Raw genomic sequence first — 18,120 nt, 5'->3', positions numbered from 1 at the left:
TGGTGTAATGGAAGTTCTCATTTCAAGAGAAATACTGGAGGGTTACGTTTGCTTGTTTCCAAAGACTTTTTCTTTTCTTAATCTACTGCTTTTGTTTGGTTTTGCTTTTGAAAAGTGAGTGCAGTGTAACACGTGGCGGTGATGGCAGTGATGTCGGAGTTGTTCTCCCTGAGTTTCACATGTGCCCGCTTTGGGAATCCTTTCTGTAACCCTAATCAACAGCTAATTCTAGCAGTTGGCTTTCATAGCTTGAATTATTTGATTTTTCTGGGGTAACGGAGGGGATGGTGCCTACCTGTGAAACAAAGCTTAGAGCTGGATTAGCATGGGACTGGTGTTTCTGCTTAAGGTGGATGAGAGCTAACCTGCCTGCCCGGTATATTACAAGATGGTTACTGCACAGCACCTGCTGTGGTACCAGCTCCTTTCAGCTGCCTGGGAAGCTACTTTTCTGTCAAGGACGTCAGTCACTTTCATTCTTTGAAAAAACTATTAATAGTTTAACAAAATATTTGCTAAAGCAAGGAGAAAGCAATTCTGTGAGTTTTCAGTTTGGGGGGTGATTAACTCATTAGAAATGATCTAAATCTTTTGTGCGCTTCTTGTGTGTTGTTGAGCCCTTTACTAGGTGATAGTTCTGCGTGCAACAGTAATGTACTTCCAGCAACATTTAAACTTAATGTTTTTGTGGGAAAGTACTTTAACTAAAACGCACAGAATAAAACATGTCTAATCTTTTGGTTCAAGTTAAACTCATTTCAAGCTATTAAGTGAATGAGTATTTGCACTGATATACTGTGGTGAGTTTCTAGAAATGAATTAAGTGCTGTCATTTGGATTAATTTTCAAGAGAATCCTCGTGAATGCAAGCTCTCAGTTGAATGTACTTTATGTAGTGTGTAAGAAATCATATCTGACTTGTTTTGAGTGCTCAAGTGGTGTCATAGCAGCATTTTTAGCTTTTTGAAATCTCAAACAGTGAGATTAGTCTGAAATAGCTTTTCTATTTGGAAGAAGTGTTTTTCTTCCAGATATGGGGCACAGTGTCTTGCTTATTGAAGCAACTCTAGTGGAACACTGTAGACTTTGTTACATAGTTTATATTTCTGTACTGTTCTGCATAAGGAAATGTAGCTGAAATAGAAAAATGACTTATTTGTAACTTGTATTAAAAAAATAAATCTGTAGATGGTATTTTGGTAGCTAACTTCAATTATTAATGCTGCTGGCTATCTTTCCTTAGCCTGTTTTCCTTTACATATGTGTTTTAAAATATTCCGTAGCAATATTGTTGCTAGCTTTGGTTGTCGTTTTTAAAAAAGAGAAAGTGGCAGAAAGACAGAGCGAGCACTTGAACTTCTTGAGGACTGCTCACAAAACAGTATCAGCTTCTATAAGCTTTGTAAAATTACTCATGCTATTGTATCTTCTATGAAATATTGTGAAAATGAAAAAAATGCTGGCTTACTCTGATCTTGTTTTCCATTTAAAACTTAGGGTTAAACTACACATTTCAAAACTATTTCTTGTTGTATCTTTTCCTATACTGACTTGTTTCTGAAAGGAAATATGAGGTCTCTTTTCTTCATCAGGATTTTACTTTTTTTCTTTCTACCCTTTTCCAGTATTTTTTGCAATATTATTTTTTGGTCTCTTCCCCTCCACCCACTTTTACTATGTCTACAATTTCTTTTGTAAGTGTATTCCTCTTTTAAGCCTAATCTTTCATCTGCTTGCCCAATTGTTATCTTATAAACATGCCATAGGGTTTGGAAAAATTGATTCCTAATATCTGGCAAACCTAACTTCCGAGCAGAAGGTGAGGCTAGATGAAAGCTAGTGTGAAAGGAAAGATGTTGGGATACATAAAATGCTGCTGCTCTTTGGACACTATCTGGTATTCTTTCATCTAATGGGGAGAGGTCAGATCAGGAGTGTTTCAGTGTTCTAGTTTTGATTTCAATTAAGCCCAACAGTGACTTGAAATAGTTTACACTGGAAAAAATAGAAAAAAAAGTGAGAGCTGTATAGTGGGAGTAGTTCAGTCACAAGAGTGGATTTCATCCCCGTTTCTTGCTCCTCTACTAGACCTTGACTACTAACAGTGGTCTCAGCCCAGTGCCCCTGTACTGAAGAGTTACCTGCTAGCACTTGTAGAACAGCATAATGTTACAGTGCAAAAATAAGGAATTTTATTGCATATGCTACCAGAGTTCTTTTTTAAAGAAAAAGTAGAGGGGAGGAGGAACTGCAACGTGATTATGTCGTACTGTTCTGTGTTTTAAGAGGTCCCTGCTGTTGGAATGATATTATTTAATGGAATTAATCTGAGCTGGTTAATGAGAAGTATACTTTGTTTGAAATCTTTGCTTAACCTGAACAAAGATTTAAGTCATGTTTGGGACTGAATCCCAGTTCGAGAGAAAATAAAAGGCTGGAACCAGTTTTCAGTGCAGGTGTGATTCTCTTGTTCCTCTTAACCTCATTGTTCCCATTGCTGTGCAATTGCTGTTCTTTTGGAGTTGTATCTATACTTGCTTAAGCTTTGTGGTCAGCAATGATTTCATGATGATTCTTAGTTTCGGTTCTGACTTCTGAGTTTGAAGGGGGCTGACTGTAACACTAAAGGGACCTGCTAGTGGAGATCAAGATCAAAATCATTTCAGTCCATCCTACCTTCCCATTTGCAGGATTATTTTCACAGCAACAGGGTTTAGAAACTGTGTCCTACGGAAGCTAGCAGTGCTTGAAGGAAAAAAATACTACTGAATGGGCTTTAAATTTTGATTGTCTCTCTTACTCAGAAAGGTAACAGGTAAAGAATTAGGGCCAGTTAGAAATAGGAAAAAAAGTTAGACGACTTTTGTAGAGTTCAGGTCATGACCAACAAAATTATGGCTTGAAAATTAATGGGTTCTTTTTTTCCTCTCTCTTTACGGTGATAATATAACAACAGAAAAGCAAGAATAGAAGTTCCTTTTTGAGTTTAAATATTAGGTTTTAAATAAAAGATTGCTTTTTTGCGAGTGGGAATTGAAAAGATGTGGGAGAAGTGTAAAGGTAGTAGAATACACTTTATTCTAATGTGGGACAAAATATTTGGTGATAAACTAGGTATTTAATATGTTCTTTTTATTGATACAGATTTTAATATATTATTCTTATTGATACAGATATGATCCTGAACATTGTGAGCACGTGACTTCAAAGATGGACAACTGGATCTGTTATAAGTTGTGATTGGCCTTAAGCTGACTTACAACCATTGAAGAACTTAACAGGATTTCTCTCATTCCTGATTTATGCCTATCTAATTGCCTCACACCACCAGCTTAATCATGTATGGAAGTGCTCGGTCAGTTGGTAAGGTTGAGCCAAGCAACCAGAGTCCAGGGCGTTCACCAAGGCTGCCACGGTCACCACGCTTGGGCCATCGTCGAACCAACAGCACAGGAGGCAGTTCTGGGAGTAGTACTGGGGGTGGCAGTGGGAAAACCCTTTCTATGGAAAATATTCAGTCCTTAAATGCTGCCTATGCTACGTCTGGCCCTATGTATCTGAGTGACCATGAGAACGTGGGTGCAGACACCCCAAAAAGCACCATGACTTTGGGCCGATCTGGGGGGCGGCTGCCTTACGGTGTTAGGATGACTGCAATGGGTAGCAGCCCTAACATTGCCAGTAGTGGAGTTGCCAGTGATACTATTGCATTTGGAGAGCACCATCTCCCTCCAGTGAGTATGGCATCCACTGTGCCTCACTCACTGCGCCAGGCCAGGGATAACACAATAATGGATCTGCAGACGCAACTCAAAGAAGTATTAAGGGAAAACGATCTGCTTCGCAAGGATGTGGAGGTGAAAGAAAGCAAGCTGAGTTCTTCCATGAACAGTATCAAGACATTCTGGAGTCCTGAGCTAAAAAAGGAGAGAGCTCTGAGGAAGGATGAAGCTTCAAAAATCACCATTTGGAAGGAACAATATAGAGTTTTGCAAGAAGCAAACCAGGTTTGTCATCTAATGTCACTGTTGTGTTAGTGCAGTAGCATGATTAAATGAGTTTATTAAACTTGCGTGTCACATTTAAGCAGCTAGATTATATTGGTGCTTTTCCCAGGTAATTGATATGAGTAAGATGTGTTTTCAACGTGCAAGCCTCTTTTTAAATGTTTCTTGTCAGACTTGTAAGCCACCTCTTGAGTGCTCATTTCTCCTTGTGTGTCATGTGGTTTTTTTCCTAGGACTGACGCTAACCACTTGGTTTCCTTTTGGAAGTATTTTACCCTGTTCATAATTAGTATTTCTATAGTGCTTACCTCTTGAAGCATTCTCTGAGATGCAGAATGTACTAACTACTGACCCCAAATACAACTGAACTGTTGCTGAATGTTGACAGATTGCCAGTAAAACAAAGTTCACTTTACACTGGTCTGATTTTAGAGCTCCGGTTAAAACATCCAGACCTGCAGTTTTCACAAACAGATACAAATTGTGTTCTTGGCTACATTTCAGTAACACTGTTTAATACCTGCTCATCTATTCTTTTGTCATAAGCTGTGCATATCTTGTTATGCAGCTGTCATAAAGCACCCTACAGTTTTTTTGTAGTGGTCTGGCTAGTTAGAGAACAGGCAGAAGAACAGAGAATCTTGGGCATCTAGTTCTTTTGTCTTGTCCCTCTTAAAAGCATCCCTAAATTAGAATAAAACTGAGAAGTTGATTAAAATTGAGGTTTCTTTGTAGTCAGCTCTACTTATTAAAAGCTTTTTTAAAATTTTCCCACCTAGACCTTCTTGCTAGCTTAATCCTGAAGTAACTACTTGTCTTGGAGTTAGTGTCCTCCTGTTTAGTTGTTTCTGGCCAAATGTGAGTTAGGCATCTCTCGGACTCTCCAGTAAGAAACCTCACCACTCTTATGGAAAACAGGCCCAGCGTCCAACTCCAAAAGTTTCCAGAAATGTAAGTCAGCTTTCACCATGACAAAATTACTTTCCCTATTGAGTTTTTTAAATATCCAAGAAAGTTTAATGAAATAGTTTCCATAATTCAAGCATGATCATGTTCTTGAAGCTCTTAAGGTATACTTGCTATTTTAGGCAGTGGTGTTTTTAAGATTTGCTTTAGAAGGTGGAAGGGAGAAGGAAACTGCTGGAGGAAAAAAAAAAAGTGCTAGTAGTACTTGACATGTAATACTCTACTTCCAGGTGACCTGGCTTAAATAGTAGATTCCTTTTGGTTAGTGATAATCTGCTACACTGAAGCTGTCTGTGATTTTCTTTTCACTTTTTAAAGAACTGAGTTGAAGAAAGTAAGTTGCTTTTTCTGAGGTAGTATGAAATAATTTAATGAACTTGTCATGTAGTTTTATAGCTGTATTCTTATTGAATGGTGAGTATGACAACATGGGATTTGTTAATGTGTGCGACATTTCATATTCATTTTCATACGTCGTCTTGGAGTGAAGAAAACCTGAAGTTAAATGATTTTTATTACAAAAGTAGGATTTCTTTAGAAGGAGTAATCCACTGAAAATTTTAGTTACAGTGGTACAGTACCAGTATAATGAGTACATGGAATACTATTCACTCAGCTTTCTGATGCTCTTTGTATTTCAGCTGCAGGTAAGTATTTTAATTCTCAATTTCTTTTCATTTTTAAGTTCTTTTTTCATACTGAAGAGAATGTCTTGGAATATAATAACATTTTTTCTGAAATCAGTTTTGACATTTGAGGATGCTGTGGAAATCATGCAAGAAAAATGCAATGAATGTATGGTTTAGAATGGATTAAGCGGTTACTAAATATGTATAGATTGGAGAACAGTGATTCCTCTATCTGAGTGGTTTTTTTTTTTTCTTGTCTTTCCTTTATCCCCTAATTAAACATTTACAGATATTTTCAGGCCGCTGTTCTCTAGGCAATCACTATAATTACTACCACACTGGAAGAATTGTATAACTTTGGTCCAAAAAAAGAAGAGTGCAATTTAAAAGTAAAAGAGTATTATTGCAATGAGCTGTAAAAACTAAGAATGCTAATTAATAGATTATAGTTAGCTAACAGTGTGTCCTAATTAAACTCTGAATTCATTATGTCTTCTATAGCCTTTTGGAGTTGGTCACTTCAGCCCTTTATAAGGAGGATCGGTTTAATAGGATTTACTGTAATTAAACAGACTTCTCTGTTTAGACACTGAACAAAGGATTTCTCTGATCTGTTGGGGGACCAGAAAAATCTCTTCATTACCTCTCCAGCCTCCCCATAAAATGAGTTCCAGTATAATTGCAGGAACTGGTGTTTTAGACCTCAATATGAGTATTTCAGCACATCGCTTTTAATAAAGACTTCTCGCATGTGCAGAACTTGTGCTTTATATTAAGTTTAGCTAAGGCCAAATGCATTGTTAAAAATTAACTCAACTCATGGAGCCAAGATGCTGGCTGACTCATGCCGTTATCTGATAGTCATCTCAATCTCTTTGCTGTGGTCTTGGCTCTCTACTCCTCTACACACACTTGATTGTCCCTGACTGTACTTTTTTTATTGCTGTTCTTGTCACCTCAACTTTGAATGATTGAATTTCCTCTTGGTTTTGGAAGTTGTTAAAAATACGTGAAAATGTGAGCTCTGGTTGATTGCTACCTCAGCCTCCTGTGAAAAATGCACTGGTGTCTTTGGGTTTTCTTTCCCATTTCTTGGGAACATGTGCAAATAAATCACAATTATGGATGTATTGCTTACTGTTTTCCAAGAAATTTTCTGGATTCAATAAAGATCAGGGAATGAACAAGGAGATTAAAGAGCATGCTACCTGTCCTGAGGCAGTCACATCTCTTTTTGTTTGGTTGTCTTCTTAGGGCAACAGGGGGCACGGATGTCTTGGATATAATACTGAGAATGTTGTGCAGATGCACCTATATAGCTCTCACTGGGGTTGAGAGTGCTTTAGTCTTGCTCAGTTGTGGTGTTTTCACCAGTTGTCGTACAGCACAGCTGTATTCATCAGCTACTCTGAGCAAATACTACAGCTGTGGTGTGTAGCGTACGCTGAACTTTATTTTCATCCTTTGTTATTGATCTTGAAGAGCCAGAAAATCCTTTCTTTTCATAAATGAGGAATGTCATTGTCATCTCATTTTGAAGAGCTCAAAACTAAACATGGAAGGTATTCCTGTAGTTAACATAGGTTCTTGGAAAAATACAGTAGTTTTCAGTGCAGTGTGGATTAGTTAACCAATTATACTTTGCAAGAAGCCAAAAGGAGAGTGCAAATGATTTCTCAAAGGTTAACAAACCCATGCATATCCAAGGAGGAACTGATGGAGCTAATAAACAGGAGCTTGTTTTTGGCATGGTATCACTCTCCTCAGCATGCTTTAGTAGGAACTGTATTATTCTGAGTTGAAAAATATTTTTTTTTAGTGTGTGTGGTTTAAAGTTTCCCTGGAAACCTCTTCATCAGAAGCCAAAAGAGGGAGGGAAGGACAGTGAGTATTTTTTGCATTTCGATAGAAATAATTTCCCTAAAAACTGGACCACGGTGGACTATGTGGAACTCAAAAACAAAGGAACTCCTCTCAGTTAAAACTTGCTTATAACAAGGTGATTGTCCCTTAAAATAAGTAGTCCAATGCAAATTTGATGTCTAATGCCCTGCATTGAAATTTCCCACATTTGACTGATCTACGTTTAAGATCTGATTTATGTTTCAGCTGAAATAATGTGGTACTGCTGAAAAGATCTTTTTACTTTGATGTATTTCTGTGGTCTTTTTGTGGTTAGAGGCCTTGGAGGTCTGAGTTGAGAGAGTTTAACCAAGAAAATATTTCTGAAAGGAATTTCACCTTGCTTGGGGTAAGCACTTGAAGAACATTCTATTTTATTGTGATGGAGAAGTATGATGGATGTACTCCAGCATTTCATCAGTGTTCTTCTCCAGAATCAGAAGTACTCGCCATTTCATAGTAGCGTGGAATGAGCACCTCACTTTTTAAAATATAGTTGTCCATGTGTTAGCCTCTTAAATGCATTGGGTGCTGCTGTTGTGAGACTGGCTGAGCTTCTAACGAGTACATTCTTCCTCTGAATATCAGATTAATTCTCACTTCTCCATTGATTTAATTTTTTTTTTAAATAAAAAAAAAAAGTTTTGATTTGTCTTAGTACTGTGTCATTCTAATACTAGTACTATTCCTGAGTTGGTTATTAGATGATAGAAGGCTAAACTTTCCTCTATTATGGATGTTTAATTGTGCAATATGCGGTTCTAGTCATTGCTTAAAGGCATTATCTGTACCCCACAGCATTACACTTAAATAACTCTTTCAATGGCAGATGTCTGTTGGCTCTCTAGAATGCTGCCAGCTTTAAGGTTCCCTCTGTCTTTTCCCCGTTGCAGCATGAAATTATAACTTAATTCTCTTTTAGAATAACTCAAAACTATCTCCTCAAGAGTGCTTGATATCTGAGGCATTTATCAAGTTGCAGCACTTTGTAGTGACTTCAAAAATTGTCATGTAATCGCCCAGGAGACGGGCCTTCTGTGTTCTGTCTTTTTGCAATTCTATAAGGAAATAAAATTAGACTTTTTGTGCTTATCTAGGTTCCCCAATGCTCCTTTTCTCCCATGTTTCCTACTGAGGTAGAATCTAATACCTTGAGTTGCTTTGAGCTGTAGCATAGGCTGAACAGCTGGTCTCTACTTGATCCATTAAACATACAAGGGGAATACTACCAACTTAAAAGCAGCTTGTAATAAAAGGGGTGACGTCAGTGATACTGTTGAACTTAGTAGTTTAACTGTGCTTTTTGCTATTAAGCTGGGGGAGGGATTACTTTAAATCCTGCAGAAGTTTAAATAGCAGACTCTTTCTGCTATAATTCTTTGTCCGCTATGTTTTGAGACTGTTCAGACATTACACTCCTAACTAGAGTTGCAGTGTATTATTCCACCATTCAGTATGTATATTCCTGAAAAGTCTTGTCTGCATTACTGTATTTCTCTAGAAGCCATTGTCTCTTTCGGCATTATCATAATTCTGGTATTGCAGTTACTTTCTTTTTCCCTTAAGTGTTCTTACTTTCTGACGTATGAACTAGGTAGCTTGAAACTGTGTAAGGCTCTGATTTGGAACAAGCTTCCTTTTAGTCACTCAGTGAACAGTTGAACAATAATAGATGATAGTAATAGCACAGAGATACTCCCACATTATAGTTCATTTTAGCAGCGGCCTTGTACTGATATTATAGCTTTCTAATACCAAATCCAGTATTCTCATGTGTCTTTCTTACTCTATGTGGTATTGATTTCAGTAGAAAGGAGAGGAGCGCTTTTGATGGAACTGCCAGTCCATGAAGGATTGAAGTTGTACTAATAATTCGTATGCCAGTCTTCCTGTATGCCTCCAAGGCCAAAAATGGAAATAGAGCTCTTTTTTTAACTCTCTTCAATTTGGTGATATTAGAAAGCCTCCTAGACTTGAAGATGATGCAGCAGAGTGGGCTGCCATGACTAAACTGTTAGTTGGAAAGAAGTTTTTTTTTTACAGCAAAGTAGGTACCTAAGATCCTGTTAACAGTCTGTATAACACTTAAGACATTAGTAAGACAGAGAAACTTTTGTATTTAGGATAAATATATATATATATGTATGTTCTGAGATAAGAGCTAGAGACCAAAAGAGTTGAGAGGAGACATTTCTGTACTGTGAAAGTGATTACTGTGTTGTATAACTTATCAAGAGCAGTCATGCCAGCTATCTGAATTAGTAATTGAAGAAAGAAACATTGTGAAATGCCACTTTAGCCTCACCTGGCAGGAGGGGAAAAAGAGAAGAAACTTGGTAGTGCTCTAGATATTCCAGCATACAACTCCTTTGAATTCATTTTGTATATACACTTGTGTTTTGTGAACACAATAAAATACCAGTGTTTTCAGTAATAGTGATTTGTGGTGATTTCAGCTCCTTGACAGAAATCCGATTACAATGGCTTGTCAGCAGGTAAGCATAGCTATTTGGGATTACACTTTTTTTTTCCCCCTGCATGGATAATGCCTTGTAGTTTTTCTGTATAGTTTTTGGCATAATCTGATGAACAGAGGGAAAAATGACTGCATCCACTAAATGTAGCAGATCATAATTGTATCTCCATTTTTTTATCTGAAGATAACAATTACTAGACCTCGAAAAGAAAATCTTTTCAGCAAAACTTCGTTTCATAACCCACGAGGTCTACATAAGTATATTTTTATATAGTATTTGCAGATTTGTATTGGATCCTCTCAGACAGACCAGTCACCTTTTGTAGTGGAAAAAAATACAGGGACAAAGTGTCGTTAGTTTCCATCTGTGTTAATACTAGTTGTTATATCTAAGTGATTTGCTTAGTGCTTGCAGTAGTAGTACCTTGGACTGCGAAGCAGAAATGTGTTTTTTTGGTTCTATTAGCAGCCTTGAGAAGCAGGTAGCAATGATCAGTTTTTGTAAAGCTCCATTCTAACTTAGAGATTGTAGTAAATCACCAAAACCCCCCTTGATTTAGTGATTGTTCTTTTTACTGTTGAAATGCTTTGTAGCTCAGTCATGCCCTGTTGTATTGTGTTTTGTACAGTCACTTTTGCTTCCAAAGACTATTAAATAGTCTGTTTTCCTTTATTTATCCTGAGGGAACTATACTATTTTTTTTTTTTCTATTTATACCCTTGGACTAAACACCAAAAACTTCTGTACTGATTGGCAGAAATTGGGGCATACCAATATACATCAAGTTTTGCAATTGCAGAGTCAGTATTTACATTTAAACCATAAAGAAAAGAAAGAATCCGTGGAAGGATGCATTATCAACATCTAGATCAGTATTTGAAGAAATCTCATGATAATTTGAATTTTTGTCAGTTGACCTCTGTTAAGAAAGTCTTCTTATGGATTCACCCTACGAAAAGACTGGATTCTTTTAAAAAAAACCCAAAAAACTCAAAACACACCAACTTCCCCTGCAAAAAAATCACAAAAAACCAACCAAAACAAACAAAACAAAAAACCAAACCCCAAAACCCCAAAAGCATAAAATAGTCTTCTTATTGCATGTGTGCTCATTGAAATGAGCATGAATAGATGCCAGAATACTGGCATAGAACACCATTAAAAGTGCTTCTTGTGATCATTGCATTAGAAATCAGAGGAGTTAAACTTATGTATGACAGTTACAGGAATAAATACCATGTGACTGGCTTCTTCAGTTTAATTTTAGCAACTTCGTTTGTAAACTGGAATGCTAAGTAATGTACTATCACTGCTAAACCTTAGATTTTGACTGCTGTTGCATTTAAAGTGTTTATTCATCTACATACAAGCTTTTAATTTTTTTTTATTTATGTACTACTACTTTTTCCTGTTGTTATTTAAATGACTCAAGTGTGTGTGCAGTGGGCTGCTTTTGCTCTTCCCTGGGTGGGGGCTACTGGTCCAGGATCCCCTTGAAACAGAGAGAAAAATGATTTTAGTCCTTGCTGCTCTATGCTGTCTGCAGTTCCTGTATGGATTGCTTTTAAAATCTAATGATTGTTGTCACTATTTTGGAAAATAAATACTATAAGCCAACAAGGGTGAGCAATTGTTTGGAGGCAGTTAGATTCTTCCAGAATTTGACTCGACAACATCAAAAGGAATTTAAAGGCAATATGTAGTTTTCTAACGATCTTGGGCAGTTCATTGCAAGCACACAAAATAAGACCAGGTCATAGGGGTGATGGCTTTTCTGGTCTCATGCATAACACAATGACAATACACTTTTTATTGAGGGAGTGAGAAAGGGATGGAGATCAGCTGTCCAATAAAAAGATCTTTTTCAATTCTCTGCAAATATAGCAGAGAGGTGGAGAATAAATTCTACTTTTTTAAAAGGTGCTTTGTTCAGCACCTGTTGCTGTATGATACCTGCATTGTTACCAGGTTCCGTAGTGTGTTGCTATGCATTTCTGTTTCTTCAGTGGTACCCTTTCCGGCATCTTCCCTTCTTTTCTTCCCCCTTCACATCCCTGCTCTAGTGGGCTGGGGAGAGAAACAGGGAGACAGCCTAGATTTGGAAAAACAAGCAAGTAATAAATGGTAGTGCGAAATTAACTAAGCCTCACTGGTATCTGTATCAAAGCTAAGTATGGTTGCATTTTTTCCTGGCTGATACCTACTACATCATCATCGTGTTCTTATGAGCAGCACTGTCAAGGAGTAGGCACTTCACTAAATACTCTTTTGCTGTCTAAATGTTTCACAGATGCAGGCCTTCTACATGAGAAAGTATGCTTGGCATTAAGTCTATGGATTTTTGATCCATCTTGTCAGATGATCAGGTACCAGCTACCTTGGGTTGTTAGATTTTGAGAACAGATTGTCTTCTAAATATATGTTGATGTGGATTCGAAAGAATACAGGGCCATACATTTCTTCTGATACTTTTTGTCACTTGTTTCTGAAATTAAAACAAGTCAGCACATGAACTACCACCATTCAGAGACGAAAATCTTTTTTCTTCAGGTACTTTGTACAGGATCTGGTTCTTCCATAGTAGTTAATTGCTCCTGGCATTAAAAAAAAAAAAAAAAAAATGCAGATCCTACCTTTCTTAATGCAGTGTGATGGGGCTTACGTACCTTTTTCCCTTACAGGAGTAATGAAATTGTCTGAGTAATGGTCTGGTTTTTAGTGGAATCATGTCTCAGATGACAAATACTTATTTTTGACTGAGGGGAGGAAAAGGCTTTCTGAACATACGTTTGTGTTGTACCATGTTGTCTTTGAGGACCTGTAAGTGCAAGAATGCTCATCTCAGGCTTAACCTATTGGTAGACTTGAGTTATTTTGGACCAGGAAGAAGTCCTGACACTGAAGACAGTGGTGTGTCCCATAGTAGACCTCCTGTCTTGCTGTGAGAAAACAAAGCTTTTTTTTTTTTTTTTACTATTGGCACAATTGATTACACTTCACATTATAAGTGGATATCAGTTCTCAGATGAACAGAAAAAAACCATGAAGCAACAAAAGTAACTTGAGATAGCTAGAGCGTTCCTCATTAGAGAGGCAAGATACCCATGCAGCCTATTCCAGCGTCTGATCTCACAGCTGTAAGCCTCCATGAGGCTTATTCTTCTGGCTATGTCTCTTTTGAGAGATGGAAGCATTTAACACTAAACATTTGATTTGCTAAAGGATTCAGGGCATTATATCAAAGCTCCTAAGCTCTTACTAGAAACGTTATAAATGTCAAAAGCAACACAGCTAAGAAACACCAACCTGCTTGAAAAGTAAAGCTTTACTGTAGAAGATGCTAATCCTCCATAGTCAATTCATGCCTTGGATCTGATCTAAAGAAGCAGTAGATTGATGAGAAAGACATTGTCTTTAAGAGTGGTCATACTTCTACAGCCTAGGCTAGATCCAGTGGAGCTAGATATTATGATTGAACATTTCTATATCATGTCTATACTGAACACTTTTTTGCCAGTGTGCTACAAAATGAATTTACTTTTTCTGCTTTTCAGGAACTGGAAGGTGCATCTCATGCACACAAATGGAAAGCAACTGTGAGGTTTTTCTGTTCCACTTAAAAGGTGGTCTTAGTTGCATTGTAGACTTAAAAAGAGTGAAGGAGCGTGTAGGATAAGATTTGCCCCTATCTCTTTTTAGATTAGGGTTTGTTTCATGGAAGTCTTATGGGACGTAGTTGTTTATCTGATCTACAAGAGATTCTTCAGTTCACAGTAATTATTAGTCTGGATTTTGCATCAACTAAAAATGTACATATGAAGTTCCTGAAAGTGGTTTTGGCTTCTATGGCAAGAGGTTTCAGTATTTCTTTGCTGGATGAGAGAAGTACATCCATGGAGAGGATGACCAAAGCTTTAGGCTGAGGATTAGTGCTAATAGGTGAAATGATGAATCCCAGAATAATCCTAGGAAAAGGAAATGGACAGAAAGAACAAGCGTAGTACAGGCTTTTAATTAGGTTGTTAGGAAATGCTGTGCCCTGCACTGGAGACTTAGGAAGTAAGTGCCTTATTTCCCTTGATTGGACAAATGTGGAGAATCAGATTATTCAATGATTCATTGTCCATCTCTGTTCGGTTTAGGAGTACAAATGACAGTGTTGTGTTTACTAGGTGGAGCATAAGTAAACACCAAAATTTCAGTGTTTTTTCTGATTATGCTGCTCAGTAATCCTGATGAGGAAGGAGAGGAGAACTTTGGGAGAGGGCAGAGGTAAAAATCTAGATAATTCTTTGATCTGAGTAATTGTGCAAAAGGCCTACAACCATAGATGTGCTTTTTTTTGAGGGTGGAGGAATTTCCCAGTCTTCATCAGCCATATATCAGTTGAGTAAAGTCAAATTATTCTGTCTACGGAAGCTTTGATTTGGAGGACAATTTTTAAGGCTTTCTCCTTCAGCCAGTATCTGGTGGGTCAGGATTGCCCATATGGTTGTGAGCCTGTTAATGTGTAACCACTTTAATAGATCTGTGAGCCTAGTTACTCAAAGGAGGGACCTTTCTAAGGAAGCATAGGTATACTTTCATATGAGAAAGTAAATAGTGTGCTATATATGTGCAGTCAACAGCATTTTTTACAGGTGAAGAAAAATGAAAAACTCAACCATTTTGTGATGCTCTTTGCAAAGGGTGTTTGGACCTCCTGATCACTTCACTGTGTCTGGGAGGTTCCAAAGAATGGAATTATCTGCAGTAATTTATTTGGGGGGGGGGAACAACCCCAAAAACACCTTGCAATAAAATGAGATCATCCAGACTTTTCTTAACACTGAATTAATTTTGGTCTGAACTAGCAGATGGTTTTGACAGTAAGAAAAGTTTTAATAAGTATGCTTTGGCCATGATTCATGAGAAGCTCCATGTACATACTTGACCAAACAGCTGAAGTAAGTGTGGGTACTACTGTGTCTGCTCAGGTTATGATTTGTAATACTTTTTGCAGTTGTGTAACATGCTGGTGAGATCCTACTAGTAGTTCCACAATTAATCCTTTATAAACCATTATAGTTGGAAATAGTATACCTTCTAATTGCTATTACAAAACCCATCTTACTTTTTTTGAGCTTTTTTGTTTTAAGTCACTAAATATGTTTACAATTTGACTTTAAAGTTGGGCTTTGCACTTAACATATAACAGTTGAACAAATTTGGTTGTACTGCTGTTATGTTCTCTCTCCCCCATCCTCCTAGAAATAAGATTCAAAATCCAATGTTTGCCATTTAAAGAAGGTTCCAGGTTATCATTTCTGTCCAGGAAAAGCTGTTACTTTTTTTTCACTAAAGCTAGGAATGCATTCAGGACTAGCCTTCTAAAACTGCATGTTGTGTTTTCTCAAAGCAGAATCAATTTTAGTGTGTACTTATTCAGAAATTCTTCCTCTCCTCCTTTCCATTTGGCTGAATCAGCTCAAATCTGTATGCCTTTAAGAAGTCTGAGGTCTGTCTCTTTTTTGATTGTGTGAGAATTGTCATTCATTCATATTTAGCATCACTATTTTGTTATTTAACTGTTTGTAGTGTTTCATGTCAGAATTCTTTAATCTAAAAGACTGGGAACTTGTGGAAGAAATCATTAATTCACTTTCTTTTATACTTAATACAGTTGTTAGTGTTTCTTTGTGAACTGCTCAATGCTAGACAGTCTTTGAAGACTGATCTGGAAAAAGTAGATCTGTACCTCACAGGTTGAACTTGTTAGCAGGTTATTTGGTGCAGTAAGACCGGATTATAGATAGACAGTAGTTGATGCTGGGACCCCTTCCTATATGCTGTATATAATTTGGCTGTTTAACTCTTGACTAGGTTTATTCTGGTCTATTGAACCAAACATTCCCCTGCGCATGTGGTTTTATGCTATCGGAAGGAGCGATACTCTATTCACTTCTTTATTTCTCCATTAGGGATTGAGGTGTGTTTGCTGTGCACCTGGAGCAGAGCTTCTGTTTTAGTTTCCTCTGATTTCTATCTAGTTCACACACACCAAAACTGTTTTGTGAAACCAGCCAACACATGACAAGTAGGAACTATCTGAGGATCTTCCAAACAGGGCTGCTGCTGCAAAATAAAAGACTGTTGGGTTATGTAGTCATGTTTGTACAGCTTCTAATGCTTGAGCCTCTGAAGGAGTTTAAGTACCGACGAATAAAACATTTCAACACTCAGGAAGGTACGTGTTATTTCTGTTAATGAATGCATATTGTAAAATGTTTCCAAACCCGTAAATTGGGTTAGAGATAATGTGATTATTCAAAATCATGCAGTTAGTGGTTGCTGTAGTTTGAGATATTGGAGAATTTTTGTCCTCCGTGTTAACCATTAAAAAGCAAAATCGCCCCCTACTTCAAAAAGTAATTGGATATATTAAGTGCTGGGAGCTCTTCAGACATGTATTCATAAGAGCTCTATAGTATGCTTAGGTTAGGCTGGAAGCAAGATATCTTTTATTTTTGCCACCTTTTTTTGAAGCGTGTTGAGCTTCAGCTGTCCTGCACAGTTGAGATGTATTTCTCTGTGATAAACAACTCTGTCAGTTAATTTTGTTAACCATCTGTGAGCGAAGGTACTAATTTTAGTAGTGCACCAATAACAAGAAGGGTCAATATGCCATACAGGCTTATATATAACTGAAATGATGAGATGAGGTTTTGCTGCTGAGCACTTTAATTTTCTGGATTTCTAATCTGCTCAATTAGAACTTCAAGAATAGCAGACTTTACTACAAAAATGCAGAAGTAATATTTTTTCCATGAAAATGGGTCATTTTAACACTATTTCTATATTGTCACTGCTTTTTCATTTTAAGAGGGAATATACTACATTTTTCTTAAATTTTTTTTTTTTAAATTCTCATTGGATGGACAGTATTTCTGCCCCTAATCTTCCATTGTTAGGCTTCTTTTGTTCTTTTAAGCTATGAAAATCAGTCGTTTCTACTTTTTTATTCATATTTATGTATATTGCAAACAGAAGAGGTGATTAGCTTGCAAAACTTTTTACCATGTGAACAATTTCTTATAAATCTTCACATTTTTGGAGCAATGGGAGGCCTGGTAAAAAGCCCACCTTTAATTTGTGGAAGTCACTTTCTTGACTGAATTGGGCAACAGATTTGCACACAGTAGAGTAACTAGTAAGGTATTTTGTAATTAAAAAGGCAGAACATGACTACTTGAATTTGGTGGCTTATGATCTCTATTAATCCAGAAGTGACTGGTCGAGGTTCTGCCAGGTATAACTGATACTTTGCATCCCTTGTACAGTACGTCATAAACCTGAATTGCAAGTAATGAATGACACTGTGTTAGTACTTCATCAAGTTACAAAACTGCTATTACTGCCATAAACAGATTCAGTTTCCAGTAGGAAACTTCTTCCCTTTTAACTTGTTTTAACACGTTCTGAATTAACATCTCAGTTGTTTTCAGAACTTTTGTCTATCACATCAGGTTTTTTGTCATTAAAAGGTGCTATTAAATGGTACAACTTTACATAAGTTCCTATTGTCTTGATTTAAAACATGAAGTATAAGGCATTAGAGATGTATTGTTATTAGAAGTCAATGATTGGTAATTATTAAAAGTACCTTCATATACAATACTTAAGTTGGTAGCTAAAATGGATGTTTTTTCTTCCAAAAGTCTTATCTCTTAATTTGTGTTCTTTTGGGCTGGTTTCCTCTTCCTTAAGCACAGTTCCTTTCTTTTTCCCCTTCAGCATTGGGCTGGCTGTTGGGAGATGAGTAGCATAATTGTTCTTATGTCACTTTCGATGTTGGAATCATTTAAATTGCACAAGTTCAGTTTTGTGCAACAGGTTATGCCCTAAGGCACACACATGTATGTATCCAAGCTACTCATTTACGTGGCTAATATGGAAACAAGAAGGACCCTGTTTTTCATGGAGTTCTTATAATACCTCATGTTCAAAGCACGGTTTATGTTGACTTGATGGTTGCAAATGATTTGTGCATCTTCTGAATGGCCAACAGTCAGGTCAACAACGGAAGAGTGTGGACATCATAATTTGTAGGGAAACATTTAGCCAATTTGACAATCACACCTGACAAACTCTCTGGAAAAA

General features: G+C 37.1%; 1 protein-coding gene across 3 annotated transcripts in view; it reads left to right on the top strand.

Annotated features, from left to right (window-relative positions):
• The first annotated feature begins 3,186 nt into the window (after positions 1-3,186).
• Positions 3,187-18,120, top strand: part of ERC1 (ELKS/RAB6-interacting/CAST family member 1) — a 293,596-nt gene continuing 278,662 nt past the window's right edge. For all 3 annotated transcript variants that reach the window (XM_050909774.1, XM_050909763.1, XM_050909781.1), the window contains exon 1: positions 3,187-4,007. In XM_050909774.1, the coding sequence (XP_050765731.1) occupies positions 3,339-4,007 (669 nt within the window). In that variant the 5' untranslated portion in view covers positions 3,187-3,338. The remainder of the gene's footprint in view (positions 4,008-18,120) is intronic.

Source organism: Gymnogyps californianus, chromosome 1 (genome assembly GCF_018139145.2).
Source record: "Gymnogyps californianus isolate 813 chromosome 1, ASM1813914v2, whole genome shotgun sequence".
Lineage (NCBI taxonomy): Eukaryota > Metazoa > Chordata > Aves > Accipitriformes > Cathartidae > Gymnogyps > Gymnogyps californianus.
The sequence above is the reverse complement of the archived record's forward strand: the minus strand, read 5'-3'. Positions and strand labels throughout refer to the sequence as shown.